Source organism: Rhododendron vialii, chromosome 2a, assembly GCF_030253575.1.
Source record: "Rhododendron vialii isolate Sample 1 chromosome 2a, ASM3025357v1".
Taxonomy (NCBI): Eukaryota; Viridiplantae; Streptophyta; class Magnoliopsida; order Ericales; family Ericaceae; genus Rhododendron; species Rhododendron vialii.
In genome coordinates, this window is record NC_080558.1 from 30,984,868 (window position 1) to 31,009,921 (window position 25,054).

General features: G+C 38.3%; 2 protein-coding genes and 1 long non-coding RNA gene across 6 annotated transcripts; all 3 read left to right on the forward strand.

Moving 5' to 3' along the window:
* Nucleotides 1-841: 841 nt before the first annotated feature.
* LOC131316488 (uncharacterized) lies at nt 842-13,530 on the forward strand. Of its 2 annotated transcripts, XR_009197145.1 has the most exons (4): nt 842-969; nt 1,078-5,744; nt 5,908-6,090; nt 13,160-13,530. It is a non-coding gene; the product is annotated as an uncharacterized LOC131316488 (long non-coding RNA). The 2 variants fall into 2 exon arrangements; XR_009197144.1 differs by having other exon boundaries at nt 1,078-6,090.
* A 1,350-nt stretch (nt 13,531-14,880) lies between these two features.
* On the forward strand, nt 14,881-17,974 carry LOC131315880 (protein FAR1-RELATED SEQUENCE 5-like). Of its 3 annotated transcripts, none has more exons than XM_058345100.1 (4): nt 14,881-14,985; nt 15,116-17,202; nt 17,292-17,350; nt 17,436-17,974. In XM_058345100.1, exons 2-4 carry the CDS (start codon nt 15,861-15,863, stop codon nt 17,475-17,477), a joined length of 1,443 nt encoding a protein of 480 aa, XP_058201083.1. In that variant the 5' UTR covers nt 14,881-14,985; nt 15,116-15,860; the 3' UTR covers nt 17,478-17,974. The 3 variants fall into 3 exon arrangements, with proteins under 3 accessions (XP_058201083.1, XP_058201084.1, XP_058201082.1); XM_058345101.1 differs by having other exon boundaries at nt 15,641-17,202; XM_058345099.1 differs by lacking the exon at nt 14,881-14,985 and having other exon boundaries at nt 15,074-17,202.
* On the forward strand, nt 14,946-15,708 carry LOC131317421 (protein FAR1-RELATED SEQUENCE 5-like). Its single transcript, XM_058346976.1, has 2 exons — nt 14,946-14,985; nt 15,116-15,708. The coding sequence occupies exons 1-2, from the start codon at nt 14,946-14,948 to the stop codon at nt 15,706-15,708; spliced, it is 633 nt and encodes a 210-aa protein (XP_058202959.1).
* Nucleotides 17,975-25,054: the final 7,080 nt, after the last annotated feature.

Consider the following 25,054-nt stretch of genomic DNA (forward strand, 5'->3'; position numbering starts at 1 on the left):
CGTTGCAATTGTCAACCCCTACCTCTTACTAAATACATACCGCCTGAGATACGGCTGTCAAAAAGAATTAATTTCCCGTTATGACTATTGCAATGAGAATGGTTTGGGGTAGTCCGTCCGTGTGAATTAAATCTAACAAACTTTCAATAATTTACTCTAGACTTTGTTTTGTGGTTTGTTATGTTTGGATACAAAAGGGTTTATTATTGTTGTATTCCCGTGCTTCCTAATGGATGTCAATGACAAAGTGATAACAAAAGGGTTTATTATTGTTGTATTCCTATGCTTCCTAACGGATGTCAAAGACCGAGTAGATTCCTATGGTCACAGAGAATCACCTATTTCATGGTCTTGCATTTCCAAAAAATAACTCATCAAACTCTTGAAAAAATGCAGAGAAGTCACAGTTTGGTCAATTCCTTTGATTAACACTTGATCCTTACCAACCTTGTTCCAATACATTTAAGTACTTAAAATATAGGATTTGAAGGCCTCTTATAGGCCGAGTTCCTTTAGTCGTGTGTGTTTGAAATACAAGACAAATAAAACCCATTATTCTTGCATTGCCTCCAATAACAATTTCCCGAAGTCTTATTTTTTCCTTTCATTGTGTTGTGAATTTGTTCAGGCCCCTTTTCAAATAGGCAGTCAGAAAATAATACCCTATACAAGTTGCCCAAAAATGAGGTCCAAAGAAGGTGAAACTTTTTAACAGCAACTGGAAGAACAGTGAATGAAGCCTAGGCCATCCACTTCCTTTAACGTTTACTTGTTTGATTTATATACAGATTGCCCTATCCTGTTATCGGAAGTATAGGAGGGACCGGTATGCTTGATTGATTGCTGAAGAAAACAAAAAATATATAAAAAATGTCACCGACAAAAGAGCATTGAAATCCACCAGCCTAAACAGAACAGCGTGCCAAGATAGTAATGGACAATGTTCCACTTCCACTTTAACAACATTAGGTAAATGTTGTTATTACACAAAACATGCTACCAAGCACATATTCCCACAAATTTTTCATTACTCATCAACACTCATGTTTTTTGGATTGGCCTTTTTCTTGCCTGCAGATCACTATCACTCTGAGTTTGAAATACGACAGAGTAGACCTTGCTCTTTTTGTTGTGCAAAGAAATTCCAATACGAAACCCCAAATTTTTGTTGCTATGGTGGTAAAGTAGTCCTTGCAAGTCCTTGCGTTCTAGAGGTACTACACAAATTATACACGTCACAATGTGAGGAAGGAAAAGAATTCCGCAAAAACATCCGAGCCTATAATAGTATCTTTTCTTTTACTTCATTTGCGGTGAGATTGGATAAGCAGTTAGCAACCTCACAACAAGGTGTTTATACACTCCGTGCACAAGGCCAAATCTACCATAACCTCCCTTCTCTTATTCCTTCAACAGATGGTCCATGTTTCTTTCAAATGTACTTCTATGATACATGCAATGAGGTGCAAAATAGACTGCAGATTTTAAAAGACGCAGATCTGAGCGAGTCCGTTGTTAGAAAACTCATGGAGGTCCTTTCGGAGAATCCATATGCTCAAGTTCTACGCACACTAGAAAAGAAGCCGCTGGAATCTTATAGGATTCATATACAAAGTAGTGTCAAATTGGATTAGAGAGTGTACAACTCCCCATCAGCTGATCAAGTTGCAGGCATTTGGATTGAAGGGAACAACGCCAATGTGCCATTTGAACGAGAAATTGTTATTCATGAACATTCTGGTAGCAGACATCGAGTACAACACTATTATGGTTGTTATGATCCATTACAATACCCCGCATTATTTCCAAGGGGTGAAAGTGGTTGGCATCAGAATATTATGAAAAAAAACACCTCAACATCGAAATGGGTCTTCGCATGAGGATTCGGCTATGCCCAAATTTGCGAGTGCGGATGATACTTTCAAAAATGAACAAAGAGGTAATGCTGGTACATACTCCTTTATGGATTTATGATATGATAATGGTTGTGTATGACATTTTTGGAATAATGACTTTGAAAAATATTGACTTAATCTATTGGTTTATACTTTTGTAATTGTTACTAGAGGTGAATTGACAAAAGTATCATGTTGACAATATTATTGCTACAAGTTACAAATCTGAGAGAACAACCATTCAATTATCTTGTTGGCTGGAAAATTATTGCAACAATTTGTCGTCGACATGTACATTAAGTTGGAAACAACAAGGCCTGATTTTTATAGACATAAGCAGTCTGAAATTAGAGCTAAATTATACCAAGGAATCGTTGATAGTGTATTAAGTGGTGAAAAAAGAGGGAACATGGTTGGGAAAAGAATTGTTTTACCTGCATCTTTTGTAGGTGGCCCAAGAGATATGCATCGTAGATATCTGGATGCAATGTCACTTGTACAACATTTTGGGAAGCCAGACCTCTTTATAACTATGACTTGCAACCCCGAGTGGAAAGAGATTCAAGATGAATTGTGCAAGGGACAAACGCCATAGGATAGACCTGATTTGACTGCACGAATTTTCAAAGCCAAACTATATGATCTGAAGGATCAATTGTTTAAAAGAAAAATATTTGGAAGAGTAGTTGCACATGTTTACGTTATTGAGTTCCAAAAAAAAGCTTGCCTCATGTCCATATGTTAATCATATTGAAGCCCCCCGAGCATAAGATAACAAGTGCTGAATAGTATGATAAGTTTGTTTCTACTGAAATCCCTGATGAGGCTACAGATCCCGATTTGTACGCAAAAGTTGTAAAACATATGAAGCACAAACCATGTGGAGATCTCAAGAAAAACAACCCATGTATGCGTGATGGAAAATGCAAAGCCATTATCCTCGCGCATTCTGCCCAAACACAATGCAAGGAAAAGATTCTTATCCAATCTATAGAAAAAGAAATGACAACCGTAAAGTGTTTGTGAGGAAAGCCTCATTGGACAACAGGTGGGTGGTACCTTATAACCCTTACCTATTGAGAAGATACAATTGCCATCTCAATGTCTAGATATGCTCTGGTATTACCGCCGTCAAATACTTGTACAAGTACATATTCAAGGGACATGACAAAGTTTCAATATATATTGCTTAGGGTGATGGAAACACTACTATAGATGAAATTCGGCACTTTCAAGACGCTCGATGGGTATTAGCACAAGAAGCTAGATGGAGAATTTTTGAGTTTGATTTGAATGAAATCCATCCCGCAGTTATTAATTTGCAAGTGCACCTCCCCAATAAACAGTTTGTCCCTTATTGGAAGAACCAAAATTTGGAGAACCTAATATACTCAGATTCTGCATCAAGAAAATGCTCACCGAGTTCTTCAACACGTGTTACCACAACATAGAAGCAAGAAAGTATCTTTATAGAGAATTCCCAAAGCATTACGTATGGGAAAGTACAACTAAGTGTTGGACAAAAAGAAAAATAGGACAAGTAATTGGGCGTATCAATGGAGCAAACCCGTCAGATGGCGAGAGGTATTATTTGAGGCTTCTTCTTAACCATGTTAGAGGTCCTACTTCTTTTACTTACCTTTTAAGCTATAATAGTGTTCAATACTCGTCTTTTAAAGAAGCTGCCCAAAAGAGAGGTTTGCTCAAATCATATTTTATATTTCAGAATGTCTACATGTGGCTGCAAACTTCCACAGGCCCAATGCATTATGCCAACTATTTGCAACTATGTTGATTTTTTGTGAGCCTGTTGATGTTATGAGATTATGGAATATCCATTTCGAATCAATGTCTGAAGATTTTGTCCACAGCCAAGCCATTGTGTTTGAGGAGAGGGTGTTGAAAACAGTAAGAAGCTTGGGCTTTTTCTTAGAAAGAATGGAGAGAAGTGTTAAAGACTTTGATTTACCAATTGTAGATTTAACTGTGGCAGAAGATAGGCTGACTGAAAAAAGAGAAATCCTTGATGAATTAGCTGTTACAGTACCTCTAGAAGATTATTCAGCGGCTACTACTTTGAATGAAGAACAATTGGCAGCTTATGATATCATAATGGATTGTATAAATTTTGAGCAAAGTGGCATTTTTTTCATTGATGGTCCTGGGGGAACTGGTGAGACTTATTTATACCGTGCTCTTCTTGCTACCATCAGATTAAAACATCAGATTGCTATAGCAACAACAACATTAGGAGTTGCAACTTGACTCTTACCAGGCGGTAGAACAGCACACTCAAGATTTAAAATACCTATTAATGGTAACGAATCTTGTTTATGTAACATTCCTAAGCAGAGTGGCACTGCAGAGCTATTAAGGAGAGCGAAATTGATTATATGGGATGAGGCACCTATGGCAAAGCAATGGGTAATTGAAGCTGTTGATCTAAGTTTGAGAGATGTTATGAGTAACGATATAATATTCGATGGCAAATCAATTGTGTTTGGTGGAGATTTCTGTCAAGTTCTCCCAGTTGTGCCACAAGCAACTAGAACTGACACTGTTAACTCAAGCTTGGTGCAATCGTATGTATGGCCACAGTTTAAGAAACTGAAATTGACCAAAAATATGAGGGCAGCATCTGAATTAGTTTTTAGCGACTTCCTCTTACACATTAGTAATGGTGAAGAAAAAACCACGGGTGATGAAATGGTTGAAATTCCATCTAAAATGCTTATCAAAATAGGAGAGAATGATAATCCAAAAAATGACATGATATATGCTGTTTATCCTTCAATTCAGCAAAATTAGAATCAGCTGAATACGTCACGAAACATGCAATCCTTGCCCCAAAGAATGAGACAGTTGACATGCTTAATGAGAAGCTTATAACATTTTTTCCTGGTGAGGCTAGGATATTTTGGAGCTTTGATGACGCTATTGACAATACGCATAATTACTACCCAGAAGAATTTTTGAACACTCTTACACCAAATGGCCTTCCTCCACATAAATTAGTGCTTAAACGAAATAGCCCCATTATGTTAATAAGAAATATAGACCCATCTGGTGGGCTATGCAATGGGACAAAAATGGTTTGTAGAGGTTTTGACAAAGATGTCATATATGCAGAAATTACAGTCGGCCAATTTGCAGGGAAACCTGTTCTGCTTCCAAGAATTCCACTCCTTCTAGTTGAGAATGAAGCAATACCCTTCAAATTCAAGCACACACAGTTTCTAATTCGCCTATGTTTTGCCATGACAATTAATAAGGCACAAGGGCAAACAATCCCTTATGTTGGTCTCTATTTACCTCAAAATGTTTTCACGCATGGGCAACTAAATGTGGCATTGTCTCGTGGGACTTCTTTGGCAATTACAAAAGTCTTGCTCAAAACAGGAGTTGATGAAAATAAGGAACGTTCACATACCAAAAATGTAGTTTTTAAGGAGGTATTGACTATGTAGTTATCCATTTCAGGACATCCATCTTGACTAGCCTCTTTATTTTCATCTGTGTTTCTATATTTGTACACATTTGTTCATTTGCCTCTGTATTTTCATATGTACACATTTGAAATATCTATATCAGTTCTATGATACCATATGGATTTGGTAATTATTGGAGTGTCGCCCTTGGAAACATAGAACCGATCAAGAGGACCCACAAATTATCTTTGGTACATTTGATTACATTTCGTTTTATTTGGTAGCGTTGTCTTTGTTTTACTATTATGGTTCCAGAAAGTGGGCAATTACTCATGGGCTTGTTTGCCAACTGACTTTGAATTATCTTGGATAATACATCAAAGACATAGAAAAGGAGAAGCTCAAGATTAACCTAAGAATGGTAAGTGTTATATTTTGTACTTGTATACTGATGATGTTACCATTCACCAAAAGGTCTGGCGTAGTTTGTGCGTTTAAGAGTGGGTTTTTCCATGTCTTTTTCCACCTTTGGCATTCCCTTTACTATTTCTTAAACACTTCAAGACAATATGTTTCTTATCCAGAAACTAATTGAAGAGATTTGATAGAGCAGGTTATGGAGAAATTGATACAAATCCAAAGCAATCAGATAAGAGTGAAGCATTTGATATACAAAAACTTGCTGACCAGTTACAGTTGGAAGATACTTTCTATATATTTGGAGTCTCCATGGGAGGTTGGGGTTGTCTCAAATATAGAACCCACAGGTATCATAATTACTCTATTGTTGGCTTCCTAATTATTCCCTTGCCTTGTAACGCCCCCAATTTTGGGTACGTTAAAAAGACAATTTTTATTAAAAATTGAAATAGAGTCTAAGAGTTTGGCTCATTATTACATCTCAAAGTCTTACAAGAGTACTTTAAAACAAACAAGGAGGGAACTAGGGTTCCTAACTACTGCTCTGCTTCTTCCTCCATCCGGGCTAGCTCTTCGGCTCCAAAGGCCTCCAAGGTGTAAAGTTCACCCTGTTCATCTATGAGGCCTGACATATTATACCGGCGTCGCCACCAATATAATAAGTCAGGGTCACCAAAAGGCAACACCATGAGCTACAATGCTCAATAGAATAATCCAACCCTCTAACCCTTAACTTACAACAATATAACATATAGTCAAAGATTTCCACATAGCATGCTTATCTAACCAATTTAACTAACAACAATGCATCCGTATTCGAGAAATCAATCAACGTTGGTGTCTAAGATTTATGAGTTTCTCCTACATGACTCCTCGTAGACCGTGTCAATATTTTCCACGTATCGCCTTTTCAAAAACCGTTTTTAACACCCCCAACCTCGGTTCCGCTGTTCTGGTCTCCCGAGTATCCTCACAATGGTTCCGCCGTCCCGGTCTCCCATTGGCATACATTGCATTGGCTCCGTAACGCGGATAACCAAGCCACACACCCAACCTCGGTTCCGCCGTTCCGGTCTCCCGAGTATCCTCACAATGGTTCCGCCGTCCCGGTATCCACACACCACACAATGGGCTACTACGTCCGGCCACATTGCGATTTCCAAAACATTTCATACTTTCCAAAACACGCCTTTTTATAAACCACACCCTAGGTGTCATGTTTCTACTTTCTCGATTTCCGTGTCTCATTTCTCATGCACAGACTCCGCGGTGGGACTTTTCACATACGATATCATTCATTGTAATATTCAATCTAACAAGATCATCCATTTCAAACTCCTTGACATGCTTGAATTACTTAATAACGAACATCATGCATTTCATATGTTTCCAACAAAAGATAACATTATCTACTTTAAATAAAATGATTAAAGTTACTTTCCAATGAACTTATATTTAGCATTAGGGTACAAAACTACTTTATATTTGGGATAGTAGATAAGGATAACTACTTGGGATGGAAGATAAGGAGATCCTACCGTTCTTCTTGGCGGTGGTCGGCTACGAAGATTCGGTCGTTGGTTTTGGAATTCGGCGGCGTAACGGCGTCGGTTTGCTTCGAAAGGAAGAGAGATGAACTTTTCTCTTCCTAGAAACAACTTTCTAACTTAACTAAGCTACTTTAAAAGATCTAAAGGTGGTTTTGAAAGTGGTTTGGTGGTTTCTCTCAAGAACACTCAAAACACAAGAAAATAAGAACTTTGGAAGCAAGAACACTAAGAATTTCTAGAGAGAAGTTGGAGCAATGGTTGAAGGTGTGAGTTCAAAGCTTGGAGTGAGCTTCTATTTATAGGCAAACTCTCCCTCTCTCTCTCCTTTGGCCGGCCCCCCTCTCTCTCTCTCTAAGTCCCACTTTTCTTTCACATGTCAAGGTTGATTGAAAGGTTGGAGGCTAATTGGTAGGCTTGCATGGCTAGGTTAGTCCTTGGATGCGATTTTGGAAGATTTGTTGGAAGATTTGGAGACAATGGTACAAGATTATTGTGTTAAACAATTGAAAGATGTACAAAGGTGATAGATTTTGGAAGATATTCATCTTCAAAGTTGAAAGGATGGAAGAATATCAAGGTACAAGTCCCATCCTCCTTCTTCTTCCTTCTTCCTTCCCTTTCTCTCTCTCCCTCTCTCTCCCGGCCTCTCTCCTCTCTCTCTCGGCCTCTCTCTCCTCTCCTCTCTCTCTCTCTCTCTCTCTCTCTCTCTCTTGCACTAGCATATATATAGATATGTATGTACTATAATGCAAGAATACAAATAAACTATAGGTACTTTTGTACAAAAGATCAAATTAGTCCTTAAGGGTCAAGATTCACCCATTAAACTAATACAAAAGGTACTCGTACTTAATTAATATAATAATGTACTTTGTACTTCCGGGAATCTTAACAAAATATTAGTTTAATAGGTCAAGTACTTAGTTGGCAAGATTACTCTATGGACCAATGGATAATAAATCCCCTAATGGTTAATAACCAAGGGATAATAAAGGACGGGTACTTTAAATAATAAATTAAGTCTTTTAAAAGACTACATGTCCTTTGTAATTACACATGTGAATATATATACATGTACTTAACCAAATATAATAAAGGAAAGGCTATTGTCCAATGGGTAAAGATTTTCCTAACAATCTTTGTCCAATGGACAATAGTTACAAGGGTACTTTTATAGTAAAATATTCAAAAAGTACTTTCAAAGTAATTATAAAAGTCTATTTCTAAAAGATCATAGTACTTTGTTCAAATCTTTCAAAAATCCTTTTAATATAAAGAATTGGGTTTCTATTATCCAATGGATAATAGTTTCCCTAACATTTATCATCCAAAGGATAAAGAATAAAATCAAAACAATAAAAGAAATAATTAAACAATTTCTAATCTAGGGTTTGAAAAGGTTCAAAATGGGCAAAATGGTCCATCTATGGTTAGGAAAAGTAACTAGGTGACTTCCTAGTTTGGTTCCTCCAACAAGCCGGTTAGAAGCTAACTAGACTTGCTAAGTAGGACTTAATAGTCAAGAAACGATCCTTGGGGGGCTAAAGTGTAATTAGGGTTTCTAGTCGAGGAATACGGTGATAAGGCGTTTCAAGTGCTCGAATACAAACTACTAGGAATCAAATAAGAAAACCATCGAGCAATTAAGAGAAATAAGAAATTTCGAATAACAACGAGATTTTTATTGAATGAAAAATCGGAGTTGTTACATGCCTTCTACGTGACTTCTATTGATATTCATTGCTAAAGAGAAAGGGTCAACAAAAATGAAAACACAGACACCCAATCCTAGAGTTGTGTAAATGCTATTATCTGTCCCCCTCCTCCATCGGAACTAGATTTTCTTCTAGTAGGAGAATATCATCCACCGTCATAATACGATCAATAATTCCATAATGTCGGGCTTCTTTTGCGCACAGTGCCATCAGTGCGAACCGATGGTCGATGTATCGCATCACAAAGACGAGTAACCATCAGATGGAGCTGCGCAGGACTGTGTCCATATCTTTTGTTGTCTGAGTACCCGTGTCCGGGTCTTCGTGGTCAAGGATGGGTCGTCACTTTTATGTCATTTATCTTTTATTCTAGTGTTTATGTTTCTTTTGCTTCGGTTTTCTGTCCCCTTTTATCTTCTAATTTGTATATTGTAGCTACCTTTTCATTTCCTTTATCACGTAGTCGGCAACCATGTGCTATTCAGGTTCGACCCAAAACGGCCGAAAATTTATATGGATGCCATGTTTACCTCTGTACTTTCTATAAGACAATTCAATCTTAATGATCCTTGTCTTTCCAACAGGAATTAGACAACACTACCAAATAGTAAAACAAAGACAACACTACAAATAAAACGAAATGTAATCAATATCTTTTGTTGTCTGAGTACCCGTGTTCGGGTCTTCGTGGTCAAGGATGGGTCGCCACTTTTATGTCATGTAACGACCCTGATTTTCAGTAAATAAAAAATTTCGTTAAATATTTAAATTTTATTTTAATTACTTGGATTTGCTTTTAAAAATTTCCTTTTTAATCCCTACAATCCGTCATAATTAGATTTAAGCCCTTTAAAATTTTATTTCTTGTCTAGAAGTCCTACATGGCAAGTAGAGTTAGTTTCCAACCAATTAGTTGGGGGAACCAAACTACCAAATTACCTAGTTGCAATCTCTTAACCCTAGATGGACCTTTTTGACCATCTTTAAGCCTTGTGAACCCATCCAAATCCTAATTGAACCTTTTGGACCAAAGGATATAATCATTGCACTTTCATGAATAGTCAATTCTTGACTTTATTCCTCATCATTTTATATCTTCCTAGTGTATCTTTCTCTTTACCCATTGAACGATAGTTATTAAGGAAATTCTTACCCTCTTGATAATAGGTTTTGTTTCCAATCATTTAGTTAGGCAAACCTAAATACCAATTAACTTAGTTACCTTTCCCTAGCATTTAAGAACCATTGGACAAAGATAGTAATCATGATACTACCAAAAGTAGCACTCATAACCTACTTTAATCATGACTACTTGACCAAAGACTTACTTTCTAGGAAACTATTAACCATTGGTCTATAAGATTACCTTTGGAAGCTTAACCTTTAATCATGACCTACCTTAGCCTTATAAGCCTACTTGGACCTAACCATGTCTAGTCACATCAAGACCTTACTTCTCGTCATTATTCTTTTAGGGAAATTTTTATCCCTTGGACAATAGACATTAGAAATTGCCAATGAATATATTGACTTGACAAGACAAGTCATACCAAAGGTAGTCATCATTTAGCTTCCAAAAGAAGCAACCTTAGCCATGCCATGCCATGCATGCAAACCTAGAATTATAGCCTTAAGCCTAATTATTCTAGGGTTACTTTCCTAGATACTTATATATATATATATATATATATGTACATAGTACAATAGGGAGGGGCCGAGAGAGGAGAGAGGAGAGAGAAGAGAGGGGCCGAGAGAGAGAGGAAGAGAGAGAGATGTGTGTGCATGTGTGTCCTTGACTTGTACAAGCTACCCCTTTAGTCCTATGTAGCCATAAGCCTATTTCCTATTTGCCAACCCATGTCTAGTCAAATTCTAGCATAGAATCCTAGCCTTTAATCATCCTAGACCTAGCTCTTAATAACCTAGATTTTGACTACAAAACCTAGACTAGGATTGACCATACATGGAAGGCTATACCTTAGCCTAATCAAACCCTACCCTAGACTTGTAAGACCTAGGCTATAATCACCTAGAAAGCCTAGAAAGTCTAAGATCCTAGTTAGTTTATAGCCTTAAGCCTAAAAGGATTGGACAAGACAAGTCATGGAAGGCTTTCAAGCATGATTTGACATGACCATGGAGTAAATCCATGGGAGATAGAGAGAGAGAGAGAGAGAGAGGGAGGCCGGCCAAGAGAGGGGAGGGAGAGCCCAACATTTTGCTATAAATAGGACCCCATTCTTGTCATTCAACTCACACCTTCAACCTTTCAACTTCTCTCTCTAGAAAGCTTGTGTTATTCCTTTATTCTTGCTTTCTTCTTGAGTTCTTCAAAGAAACTCATCCTAGGCCGCCACTAAACTACCACTCGACCACCCTTTCGATCCAAAAGTTTAGTAGTATAGTCAAGATCTAGTTTCAAGAGAAACCTTTCTCTTTCGAAGCTACCGGAAGCTTACCGTAGGAAGTTACTCCGTCCGACATACTTACTCTTCCCGTAGTCGTCACTACCGCCAAGAAGAAAGGTAGAATCCCTTTGTCCACTAAACTCAACGTATAACATAGAACCGTATGTCGGAAGTATAAGTAGATTTTCCGTATATAAGGTTATCTATCACCTATAGGTTTGAAATGCGTGATAATTAATAACTTATTTTCGCTAATGGAAGTATGAACATGTTGGAATAATCGAATTTTACTCTAATAAACATGTGTTGTTTTGAATTTCCCACAAAGTAAGAAAGAACGGTTTTTCAAAAGATAGGACTTTATCGTTGATAGAAGTATTCGTATTTTGATCTTTAGATGGTTATGAGCATGTATTATGAATTATTTGTATTACTTGTCTTGTTGTAAAGCATAAGTGATTTTCACTCCAAAGGCATCCATACATGTGGCATTATGCTTTAAGTAGGAATTTGAGCATGTTTAGTGATATAGAGTTAAATGATCTTGCTAGTTAGTTTCAAATTACAATGAATGATGTATGACTACGTATGTGAAAAGTCCTACCGCAGAGTCTATGCATGAAAACGTGACACGGAAATCGAGAAAGTTAGAAACATGACACCTAGGGTGTGGTTAATGAAAAGGCGTGTTTTGGAAAGGAGAAATATTTTGGAAACCGAAATGTGGCCGGATGTGGTAGCCCATTGTGTGGTGTGTATTTTGTGTGCCAATGGGAACCCGGCGCGGCGGAACCATTGTGAGGATACTCAGGAGACCGGCGCGGCGGAACTGAGGTTGGGTGAGTAGCTTGGTTATCCGCGGAGAGGAGCCAATGCAAATTTTGTGTGCCAATGGGAACCCAGCGCGGCAGAACCATTATGAGGATACTCGGGAGACCGGCTCGGCGGAACCGAGGTTGGGTGTGTTAAAATGACGATTTTGAAAATGTTGATTTGGTTAATGAAAGGTGAAACTAGTGACACGGTCTACGAGGAGTCGCATAGGAGAAACTCAGAAAATCATGGACACCAACGTTAGTTGAATAGTGAATGCGGATGTGTCATTGTTAACTGTTTTGTCGAATATGTATGAACTATGTGGAAATCATTGAATTTATGATCGTTTGTTCGTAAGTTAAGGGTTAGTGGGTATAGGTTACTCTATTGAGCTTTTGTAGCTCACGGTGTTACCTTTTGGTGACCCTGACATATTATATTGGTGGCGACACTGGTATAATGTGTCAGATCTTATAGACGAACAGGGTGAACTCTACACCTTGGAAGCCTTTAGAACCGAGGAGCTAGCCAGGATAAAGGAACAAGCGGAGCAGTAGATAGAACCTTAGTTCCCCCCCTTGTTTTGTTGAATGAAAGTACTTTTGTTAAGATTATGATGTAATAATGAGCCAGACTATATTTAGTTTTTCAATAAAATTGTCTATTTAATGTACCCAAAATTAGGGGCGTTACATGTCTTCTTTCTTGTATTCTGGTGTTTATGTTTATTTTGCTTCGGTTTTCTGTCCCCTTTTATCTTCTAATTTGTATATTGTAGCTGCCTTTTCATTTTCTTTATCACGTAGTCGGCAACTATGTGCTATTCAGGTTCGGCCCAAAACGGCCAAAAATTTATATGGATGCCATGTTTACCTCTGTACTTTCTGTAAGATGATTCAATCTTAATGATCCTTGTCTTTCCAACAGGAATTAGAGTTAAAGGAATTTTTAGATAGTTTGCAGATGTTGAGGAGGTAGACTGCATTGTTTTCCCATTGGAAGTTTGCTCTGCTCTTCTTCTTTTGTGATCTCTGTATGTCACCTCATTTAGAGGAATAATTGATGAACATGCTTGATTACTTCGATTGAAAAGACTTGTCTACAGCAAAGCAAAACAAATGGCCCTAAACTTGGCATTCCTTCATCAACTCCACACCAAGAGGATTCTTCAATTGAATTCTCAAACAAAACAGGCAAGATTGGTATGCTTCTCAAACCCAAGAAGGGAGAAAAAGAGGAAAAGAAAAAGAGTTCAGGCACACAAGAACAATGAAGTACAAATTTATGCCTGCATCAGATGGAGCCTTTGTTGTTTATGTCTGTTACAAATGTCTTGAACTCAAATTTTCTGCTTTCAATGGGTCAACCAAGATGGCCTTGGATACCTTGTATTTAACTCTCTTTACGTTTTCTGCTTTCAATTAATGGATGGGTCTACCAAGATGGCTTTGGATACCTTGTATTTTAACTCTCTTTCTAACGTATAAACATATTCATACTTGGTTCAATTTTCAAAAAGCTAAATTGCACATACAAGCTTCAAGGGAATTTTGAAAGTTCCTTTTTGGAATCACATGTGTTCTTTGATTGCAATTTGAACTATATTTTGGATACTAATTTTGCAATGTACTTTTCCATTAAAATAATGAATATATCCACAACCTAAAATTCAACTCCAGCAAGAGATTTGAATTCTCACTTTTCATCTTACAATCACTTAAGCACAAAAGGACACAATGAATTTCCGATTGACCAAAACCAAAAAAAAAAAGGACACAATTACCCATATCATTCTTCCATCCGATTCAGGTTGATTAGGTTCTTTAGAAATTGAAGGTTGAAAAAAATACTCACAAATCAAGTAATTGAGGTTGTGTCCAGATCAAAGTCCTATGGATTGAACCAACAACTACGTCAATTACCATAGCCTTCAAATTCAACTCTAGAAAAGATCTTTGTAATCTCAAATTCATTTTACAATCACTTAAAGGATGATTTGAATAAATATTTGAGCCAAATGATTTTGGGTACTAATTTAATTTTTGCCGTATTGATTAATTTTGCCTCAATTTGGCATGAAATATTGATTTTTATTAATGAGAAATTTAAAACAAAAAAAATTACCAACCAAACATAACTTACTTCAATAAAAACAAAGACAATAAAAAAAACTGTATTTTTGGTATTATTAATGTCCTTAGTGTACTTTTTGCGTCAAATTTGAAATGACTTAGTTCAATAGAAATTCCCAACCATTATTCACAGATTCATGATTTCGTATATTATCTAGAACCTCTTACTTCTTTAAAAAATATCTCTAACGAATTTTGGACCAAAATAATCGAGAAATTTTTCAGTGCCGGGTGGGTACCACCTGGCACCCTACGTGGTATCCACCAGCCAATCACGTCGCGCCACCTGGTTCTCTTCCCACACTGGCCCAAGTAACGTTTCCTTATCCTTTCCGTCTTCTGTACGTCAAAAATTGGGGGGAAACCCAAATTTCACCCCCCTGAAATTTTTGAAACCCTTTTCATCTCTCCCGCTCTCTGCCATCCCCTAAAATACACGAAATCCCCAATTGCTCTCTCTCTCTCTCTCTCTCTCTCTCTATCTCTCTACACCCGATATCAAGGAAAAATATGAATCAATGTCAGATTAAGAAAGAAGCATAAATCAAGAGATGAACTCAATAGAGGAAGAACCACCTACAATGGAGATGGACCAAACACCCAGATCAAATCAAGAAAGGGGTATGTATTTTTAATCTTTGCCCTCCATTTATGAATTTAATATAACAAGGGGGACCAGAACGTGGTTCTTTGTTCGACTTAATATCCTTAGTTTATTGGTTCTTTGTTGGCTATTTTATTCCATACGCAGATGGCTTTTTAACGACTCAAAAAGCATGTTTCGAGTTAAAAATTGGAATGAAAGTTAATAGTGATCAAGAAGCTTATGACATGTACAATGCATATGCATTTGATATGGGTTTTAGCATTCGGCGAGATGATTTAAGTTACAAAAGAGATACGAAAGAAGTGATTCGATGTACTTATGTGTGTTCAAAAGAGGGGTTCAGAGAATTTAGTGATCATAGCGAAGAAAAGAAGTGTAACCGGTTAGATAGTAGATGTGGCTGCAGCGCACGGGTTATTTTTAAAGTGGAAAATGGTGTCTATGAAATCAGTCAGTTAGTGGCTGAGCATAATCACCCTTTGATTGAATCAGATCAAAGACATTTGCTAAGGTCTACACGTAAAATACATGATACAAGTAAGGGTGTTATCAAATCCATGGTTGATGTTGGTATAAGGGTGAGCAAAACTTATGCATACATGTTAAATAAATCTGGTGGTTATAAAAGTATTGGGTACACGGAGACTGATTGTCATAATTTTGTGCAAGTTGAACGATCAAAGAGGATTGAAGCTGGTGATGGTCAGAGTGTAATGAATCATTTCAAGCACATCTAATTAGAGAATCCAATGTTCTTTTACACCGTAAAAGTTGATGAGGAAAATCAAATGAGTAATTTTTTTGGAGAGATGGGATATCCAAATTGGATTATCAATGCTTTGGGGATGTTGTTGTCTTTGAGACTACCTATCGGACAAACAAATATAACATGATCTGTACTCCATTTGTAGGGGTGAATCATCATCGAAAAAATGTGTTATTTGGTTGTGCATTTTTGTCTGATGAGACCACTGCTTCCTTTGTTTGGTTGTTTAATGCATTTCTCGAGTCCATGGATTACAAGGCACCGAAGATAATTTTCACTGATCAAGATCACGCAATTGCTAATGCGGTTGCACAAGTATTTTCGAATACACAACATCGTTTATGTGGGTGGCACATCTCAAAAAATGCTGCAGTGAACATTTCTAGTCTCTATCAACAAGAAGGATTTAGGGACGCTCTTAACTTCTTGTTGTATCATTGTGATAGTGAAAAGTTTTTTAAGGAGAAGTGGAAAGAAATGATTGACAAATGGCATTGTGCCGATAATGCTTGGCTTTTAAGATTATACACTCTTCGGCAAAAATGGGCCCTCGCATTTAGTCGTGATGTGTTTTCATGCAACATAAGTTCTAGTCAAAGAAGTGAGAGCACAAATAATGTTTTCCAGCATATGGCACGTAAGACTTTGGCTCTACCTGAATTTATGGATCACTATGGAAAAAATGCTAAAAAGATGCGTGAGGTAGAGGTGATCAAGGATTTCAAGTGTGCTAGTGGAAACCCTTGTATTTCATCTCGTGAGTGTGCCATTTTGAAGCATGCATGTATGGTGTACACCCATAAAATGTTTGCTAAGTTTCAAGATGAGTTCACCCAAACTACATCTATATCGGTGCTTCGATGCATGCCCAATGGGGCATTCCAAACATATACGATGAGAAGGCAAGGTGGTAATAGAGAATACATTGTAGAGTTCAACCCTATTGATCGTTCGATCTCTTGTTGTTGTAAAAGGTTTGAATCCTTGGGATTATTGTGTTGCCATGTATTGCGAGTTTTGAATTTGAATGATGTCAATGAAATTCCTGAACAATATATCTTGAAGAGATGGACGAAAGATGTAAAGCAGGGTTATGGCATGATGGAGAGGCATGCTAATTTAACACAAGATAAGTGTGGCAATTCAGCTAAAACATTGCGCCTTAACAGGTTAATGCGGAAATCGTTTGCTCTTATGAATCTATGTGTGAATTCAGAGGAAAGTACTAAGATTGCAGAACAAAACATGGATAAGACTTTCGAGGAAGTAAGAATATATAATGCATCTTTATGTGGAGATACAAGTGATGTTGGGGACACTTTTATACCAGTTTCCAATGTCCCAGTGATGGATCCTCTGCGGCATAGACAAAAAGGACAAACTAATGGTAGAATGAAGGGTGCTCTAGAGAAGAGAAGGAAAAGGAAAACATCTGGAAATGTTAATGATAGTAATCCTATAGCAGGTATGACATATACTATGTATTCCGACTTTACACTTGTTTAAACTTGTTTTTTTTTAACTTGGAATTTAAACTTTTTGTTTTGTTTTTAGACTTTCTATTGGCATCAAATGTTATGCAACCTCCAAGATTCGCAACACCAAATGACTTGGTATGATGAATTCAACAGTTTTGCATTTCAATTTGTGTTCATTATAGAAATTCGTTGACTCTTTGTATTTCCATTGCAAATGCAGCTCTCTGAATACCCACATGGTTATTTTACGAGTATGATATAGGGTTGCTTGTCAGATAGCGATGTTGAGGGAATGCAAACGTCTCCAAATATCTATAGTTTGGGTGAAGATTAAGAAGAATGTGTTTAAAATAATTTCAGGTTTTTGCAGCAGGTGGAAGGGATTTTTACAACTGCCGGTGGTTCAATTTTTTGTAACTAGTGGTTCTAAGATACAATGGGAGACAATGCTAAATATAAACATGTAGTGGACTTATAGCTTTTTGTGAATGGCGTAAAATGTAGGTTATGGATACCTTGCTCCACCATATGTTTTTGAGTTATGGGTGGGCTACATGTAGTGGACTGGTAGCTTTTTGTGAATGGTGTAAAATGTAGGTTGTATATAACGCTGCTCCACCATATGTTTTTGAGTTATGGGTGGGCATGCAACTGGTGGTTCTTAGAGCTTGCCATTTTCATTTTTTGCTTAACTATGGTTGTATGAAAGTTATTTGGCTCTGAAATTATGTATAGAAACCATTTGGATATGGAAAAGTCTTCACATTATTTGTGCCTGTGTTCTTGTCCCATGCCTAGACACCCCAATCTGGGCTTCCCAGATTAGTTTACTTATGGTATTTGATTCCCTGATGATGAAAAAAATCGAGAGCACCCCGGGAATGTTAGTGTGTATGAGCTTCAAGCACTTAAACCGCTTTAAACCTTTTAAACCTAACTCAAAAAGCCTCAGCCAAAACCCTACTAGCACACGCCCATCCAAAACCAGCGTGCACCGGTCCATTTGCCATGTGTCAGTCATCGGTCAACTTTGACCGTTGAACAAGGCAGGATAGTTTGGACCCGCGCACGCAGGTCAACTACCTATGCACGCTGTTCAAACCCCATCCCATCACCTTTATTCAACCATCATCACAGGACTTTTGGGGCATCCCCAAGCTCTATTTATTCGTCTGAGAGAGATCCTCGGACAAGGGGATGTTCCCTTCCCCTCACACACCTCCCATCACCTTTCCTTCTTCATTTAATGAAAGGAGACTTCCTTGCCAAGCCAACCAGCCATTACTTGGCTGGTTACACCCCTCCTTCACTCCCTCATCTCCTATAAATACCTGCTATACACCCCATGTAAAGGGTTGGTTGATCAAGTTACAAAAGTTACAAAATCCTAACCCTAATCTCTTGTTCATCTCTTCCTTGCCAAAGGAAGATGTTAGCAAGCAATACACCACTCACTCACCCATCCATACACACTCTCCATCAAGCAACCCTTAAGCTCAAGCTTAAACATCCTCTCAAACCCAAAAACCAAAGGTATAATACCTTTGTTCTATTTTCCGTTTTAATCACTTGGGGGGGGGGGGGGGGGGGGGTGGGGGGTTGTTAGGGTCAAGACTAGTAATCCATACCAAGCCCTAGCCCTAAAACTAGCAAGGCTTCAAAGCCGTTGTGGTGGGAACCAATGTGCGCCAGCCATAAGTACACACGTGCCACTTGTTGGCTACGCGCGCAGGTCTTGCGTGGGGTTGGTGTCCTATTCTTTTATGTCTTTCTTTCCATATACAACACTGTGAGCATGTTTAAAATCAGTCTACTGCTTTCCTACGATAAAACTGCTAGTTTTTAGCTAATAATCATATCTACTGCAATGGAATACCCTTGGGGTCTTTATGAACATGTCTCAAAACCCAGAAAATATAAACCAAGCACTGGTCAGAGGGCTCAAACCTGCGTGCTGCAATGGTTTACCTATGCACGCAGGTTCTTCTTTGGCTAGGGCTGGCCTTTGCATGGGTAACTAGACCTTGGCCTCTGTTTTATCCCCACACTATTTATGGGGTGTCTTATTGTTTTGGTGGCCTCTGAGTCCATTTAAACTGCCTGTAAACTACTTGGTTTGTCCTAGGTGTGCACTGGTCATTTTCAGAGCCCAAAGGGTTGAAAATAAGAGCTGTGGGTTTAAACCAACTGGCGTGCGTAGGTATTGGTGTGGCATGCACAAGTCTGGTCAGTATGTAGTGACTTAGTCAGTGCATACTATTTTCTTCCTGCGCACGTCACTCCAGAACAGTGCTTTTTCAGTCAGTTTAAAACTCCCACAGGAGTCTATTTGCATCCTATACTAACTATTTCAATAAGTGAGCATACCATTTGTCACATCCTGCTAACATGTTACGGTTTAAATCCCTTGAACTATTCCCCCGTCCTAATTGGCTAAAAATCAATTAATGAGATAGAGACGCAAATGATTTCTAAATGCTTGAGTAGAGATCGATCTCCGAATTGGACGAGAGGGGTGCCTTAAAACCCTTCCCCTCTCGTAATCTGGCTCTCGAACCTTAGATATCAAGGTGTCGACGGACCAGTCTACGCCTTTTTCAAAATCAAACAATGTAGCAAACGTTTCAAGTTTGGTTCCTTGGGTGTCATCTTTCAAAACCCAAGTGGTGACTCTGAATTGAGCGTTTTGCTGTGCTTTAAAAAGGGGTGCACCTGCATCACCGCAATACGATTTTCGGGGCATGTGCCCACACCTCCTCCTACTTTTCTTTTCCCCCCAAAATTGTGAAAACCTCCCAATATTTTATTTCCCCCCAAAACCGTGAAAACCCTCCTCTCCTCTCCTTTCTATTTCCTCTCCATTCTATTCCCTTCTCTCCGTTTCTTCACTCACCCCTGCAATGTCTTCTTCTCCCCATCCCATGTCTTCGTCTACTATGAGCAATGCACAAAGCACAGCAAAATATTTCAATGTTCTGTGTGGGTGCGGAGTAAGGGCTCTGTGGGAGTAAAGTAAGGGCTCCTCTACGAACAGCTCTGACTGAACCAAATGTGGATAGGAGATTCCTAGGATGTGTGAACTACAAGGTACTAATTTTATCATTTACCCTTTATGATAATTTATGCTATGAGTCCATTTTTTTGAGAAATTTAATTTTTAGGGTGACAATCCTCGCAAGTTCTTTGATTGGGTTAACCCCCCACATGTGAGAGGGAAGGATTTGGGGAACTAGATAGTGAAGAAGAACATGGATTTGCTGAAGGATGTTGAAGACCTGCACAAAGAAATTATTGATTTGAAAAAGACAGAAATAGAATTGAAGGCAGAAATCCGAGATTTGAAGGAGAGGAAAAATGGGTTTGGACTGGAGATTGAACAGTGGTAGAAGAAGGAGGAATGGTTTACAGTGAAGATCAATTGTATGACCAGAAAATTCAAGGAGATGGAAGATGGGTTTATATTGAAGATGGAAGAATGGAAGATGAAGGAGGATTGGAATGCATTGGAGATGGAAGAGGTTGAAGCAAAGAATGAGGAGTTGAGGTTGGAGATAGAAGAGATGGAAGCAAAAAATGTGACTTTCAGAGGTAGGAACAAAATTATGAAAGAGAAGATTGAGTTAGCCAATTTGAAGGTGAAATGGTTGACTGCAATTGTGGTGATTTTAGTTGGCATATGGATTATTTATTTTGGTGGCAAAGGATGGTTAAAAGAGAAGATGTTGGAATTACCTTAAAATATGCGTTTAAGTTTATGTTTGTTTTAAGTTTGTGTTTAGGAGAACAAAGTGATGTTTTTTTGTACTTAATCCATTGTACTTATCGGAATGGTGATGGCAATGACAATGGTAATGTCTTGGTTTTATTTTGGTAATGAAAATGATTCAATGCTTATGTGTTTAAGATTTTTGTGTTTAAAAGACCATGACCATATAACTCAAAACCTAGCCATTTTACTCAAGACTTGTTTACACTTGTGCAACAACTGGCCAGTGAATTAACTCAAAACCTTAGCCATATACAAAACCTGTGCAGTAAAGGAAACAGAAACAACAACAACAGTAGCATTATCCCATTACAAACAGTAGCAACAATAGTAGTAATTACAACTTGTTCAACATTATTTCCAAAAGAACCAGTAGCATTATCCCATTACAAACCAGAAACCTGTGCATTTACAACCCCAAAAGAAGGCCATTTACAAACCCAAAATAAGGCCACATCCTAATGTATCAGTATAGTCATAAGTGTCCACAATCTATCTTCACATATTCTAAAGCCACATCCTAAAGTAGTGTTCAAAGTTTAAAGTCTCAATCATTAGCCATTATCTATTACAACTTGTTCAAATTGTCCACATCCAAAAAACAAAACAGTGGACAAGCATGTCATTAGTCTCATAAGTCATTATCCCTAACCATTATTTACTGGGTTGATCCCTTAGTGGATCCCTTGGTGGCTTGTGATGAGAACACACCATCTCCAATTCTTGCTATCTTCTAGGCCTGTTGACTATGTTCACCTACTGCACTCTTCAAATAATTTTTTTTCCCATGCCTAATCATGCTACCAGCTTCAACAGTCTTTGCACCACCAGTTGTTCCACCTGTTCTTGTAGCACCATCTCTATCAGTCCTTGCACCACCAGTTTGAATAGCCCTTGCACCACCAAATGTTGCATTACATGTGGCTCTTACACCACCAGTCCCCACATCACTTGCACCACCAATTGTTGCACTAACTGTGACAAGGTTTCAATTGAAATACAATAAGGGCAATAAATAGAGAATTTAATTGAAATACAGAAATAATAGAGGATTCGATTAAAATACAACAAGTTATGTAATTACCTGCCAGTCCTCTTCCTCTTGTCACTCCCCTCCCTCTTGTAGCACCAGTTTCCATAGTCCGTGGCACACCAATTATACCTGTGACAAGGATGTAATCAAGTTACAATACAGAGGATACAATTGAAATACAATTCAGAAGAATACAATTGAAATACAATACAGTAAGATACATTTGAAATAGTGTTCATTACCTCTTTGTCCTCTCCCACTTTCCACTCCTCTTATAACTCCCCTTTGAGCATTTGCCAATCCTCTTGTAACTACCCTTTGAGTAGTATCAGCACTAGTTGGAGTCCCTCTTGCCACTCCCCTTTGAGCAGTTTACAATCCTCTTGTAATACTTCTTTGCACTTCCCTCCTTTTTGGCACTCCCATACCTCTTGGCATTCTTTCACCGGTTGGAATCAAAAGACAAGGTGATGTTTCTCTTGTCACAAGCTGCAATAGCAAAACAAAGTACAAAATAAGTTAAGTGAATATGTTATAAATCAAACATCAAAAAGTACAAAATAAAGTACATTGTATAAGATTGACTAACCTCAGCACTTGTGGAAGTTAATCAACCTCAAATTTGCATGTCCTAGCATTATGGCCGGGTTGGTTGCATTTTCTACACTTGGACACACTACCCTTCTTAATCATAGTTGCTAAAGACTCCTCTACACCTTTCTTCCTTGCCTTTTTGGGTTTGCCAGACTTCCTTCTATATGGTGGAGGCATAATGTCATCATATTCTGTACGAACCCACATGGATTTATCTAGGATTGGGTTTATGATATAGGCATAAGAGTTCCTAAAAGTTTCAGTCGGGTAGTATGGGGAGATGAAGTCCTCAGGTATTCTCCTATCCTTGATCATTGCTGCACAAGCAAGCCTACATGGTACCCAGACACATCTCATTTTCTACATGTGCATGTGTACAAACCAATGTCCACTATCCAGGAATTGTAAGGTGAGCTTATTTCAAACTTCATAGTAGAACAGTAAATGACAAAAAATCCCTTTGCATTAGCCTTTTCAATCTCTAATTTCTTAGGTATGTTAGGGCATATGTTGGTCTTAAAAGTATTACAGAACTTGGTTCTCTCAACATACCTCTGCATAACATACCTTCTAAGACCTTCCATCATGGTTAGAATGGGTTGGTCTCTCACCTTTTTAATGGCTAGGGATGGCATTCGGGGCGGATATTGGCAAATCCTTACCTGATCCCTGATCCCCGATCCCCGAAACCAAATGGCTACCCAAATCCACCTTGAAACCCGAACGGGTAGAGGAGTGGTAAACCATAACCGAACCAAAAGGGGTTCGGGTAATCCCCGCACCGATTGGGTAACTGAATTAGAGAAAAAGAGAGAGAGAGAGAGAGAGAGAGAGAGAGAGAGAGAGAGAGAGAGAGAGATGTAGACAAGAGAATATAGATCTAGGGCTCGATCAAATTTGGGCTCCAAAAAAAATCAATAGAAATAGAAGCACAAAGCAAATCAATACATAAAATTATCATGATCTAGAACAAACCAAAAGACTTTTGTCATAATTCCTTGCGGATCAAAATAAAAATCAAACACAAAAGCATACATGTGAAAGAAACTAATATGCTTCCTAGGGCTGAAGATATATCATCCAGATATCATCCATTTCTCCTTCTCCGCCTTGGAATTACATTTGGGCTTTTGGGTATCCATAAGACCAAACTTCTGAGTTTATAGAGTCTTCAAATTGATTGCAGGGTTTGACGAGAATCCAACGGGAGGAGGCGATTAAGTGGAGAATATGTGTCTGCTCTCTCAGGAGAGAAGATTGAGATGTGTGTGCTCTTTGATGAGAGGCGATTGCAAGGTTCTGCGTTTTTTGGGAGAGAGAGAATAGTCGCTCTCTCAGGAGAGGAGATTGAAGTCTCAACCCTAGGGCATGGTACACTCATATATATATATATATATATATATATATATATATATATATATATATATATATAAGGGATATTTTTGTAATTACACATTTTCAGTTCGGTTAGATTCGATTCGGGTAACAGTCAAACCATAACCGAACCGATACCCATTCGATTATCCAATGCCTCAACCATACCTGTACTCGCGAGGAAAATTTCGGTTATGGTTCGGGGAAAAACTTCAGTTACAGTTCAGGTACCCATCGGTTCAGTTCAACTTGTCATCCCTATTAATGGCATTGTTGTACGACTCACTCAAGTTGTTAACCATTCTATTGGTCTTGGCCCTTGGACTGTAAAAACACATTGCCCAATATTTAGGTGGTTCTTTCAACAACCACTCATGTGCCTTCACATCAACTGCCCCTACCTCCATCATCTTTGCATGAAACTCAGGTACAGTGTAAGCACTTGTTGCACCCCACATAAGGTCCTTTAACTCCTTCCCTTTATGCACTTTCTAGAAGTTGGAGTACATATGCCTCATGCAATACCTGTGCTCCACACTAGGGAATAACATATCCATAGACTCTATAAGTCCCTGCATAAGAACCACAAATTACAAGTGGATATAGACAAATAAATGGCTTAAATAATTGTAAAAGTGTGTATAACAAACAACATTAAACTTACCTTTTGTCTGTCAGAAATAAAAATCCATCTTTTATCCTCAAGCTTGCCAATGACATCTGTGAGAAGTTTAAGAAACCAAGTCCAACTGTTCTTTAGCTCAAATTCCACAACTGTCATTGCGATGAGGTACATTTGGTTGTTACCATCTCTCCCAACAACATGCATCAACTACCCCCCAAATGGATCTTTCAAGAAACAAGCATCCAAACCAATAATGGGCCTACATTTGCCTACAAATCTCTTAGCTTGAGCATCAAACAAAACAAATATCCTCTGAAAAATAGGGTTTCTCTCTAGCCAAGGTCTATCAACTGTAGGGAGGTATTCTCGAACAGGTCCAAGGAGGGCCCGAACACGTTGTAAGGGGGAGTCATCGTGTTATACAGTATTCAGCAATATGGACCAGTG

What these genes read in the sequence shown, in the direction of transcription:
- LOC131317421 (XM_058346976.1), top strand. Translation starts at nt 14,946, where the DNA reads ATGGAGATGGACCAAACACCCAGATCAAATCAAGAAAGGG. An exon ending in CAGATCAAATCAAGAAAGGG is followed by an intron (nt 14,986 to 15,115) that starts GTATGTATTTTT and finishes TTCCATACGCAG; the next exon opens with ATGGCTTTTTAACGACTCAA.
- LOC131315880 (XM_058345100.1), top strand. Translation starts at nt 15,861, where the DNA reads ATGATCTGTACTCCATTTGTAGGGGTGAATCATCATCGAAAAAATGTG. An exon ending in TGATAGTAATCCTATAGCAG is followed by an intron (nt 17,203 to 17,291) that starts GTATGACATATA and finishes TTTTGTTTTTAG; the next exon opens with ACTTTCTATTGGCATCAAAT. An exon ending in TCGCAACACCAAATGACTTG is followed by an intron (nt 17,351 to 17,435) that starts GTATGATGAATT and finishes TTGCAAATGCAG; the next exon opens with CTCTCTGAATACCCACATGG.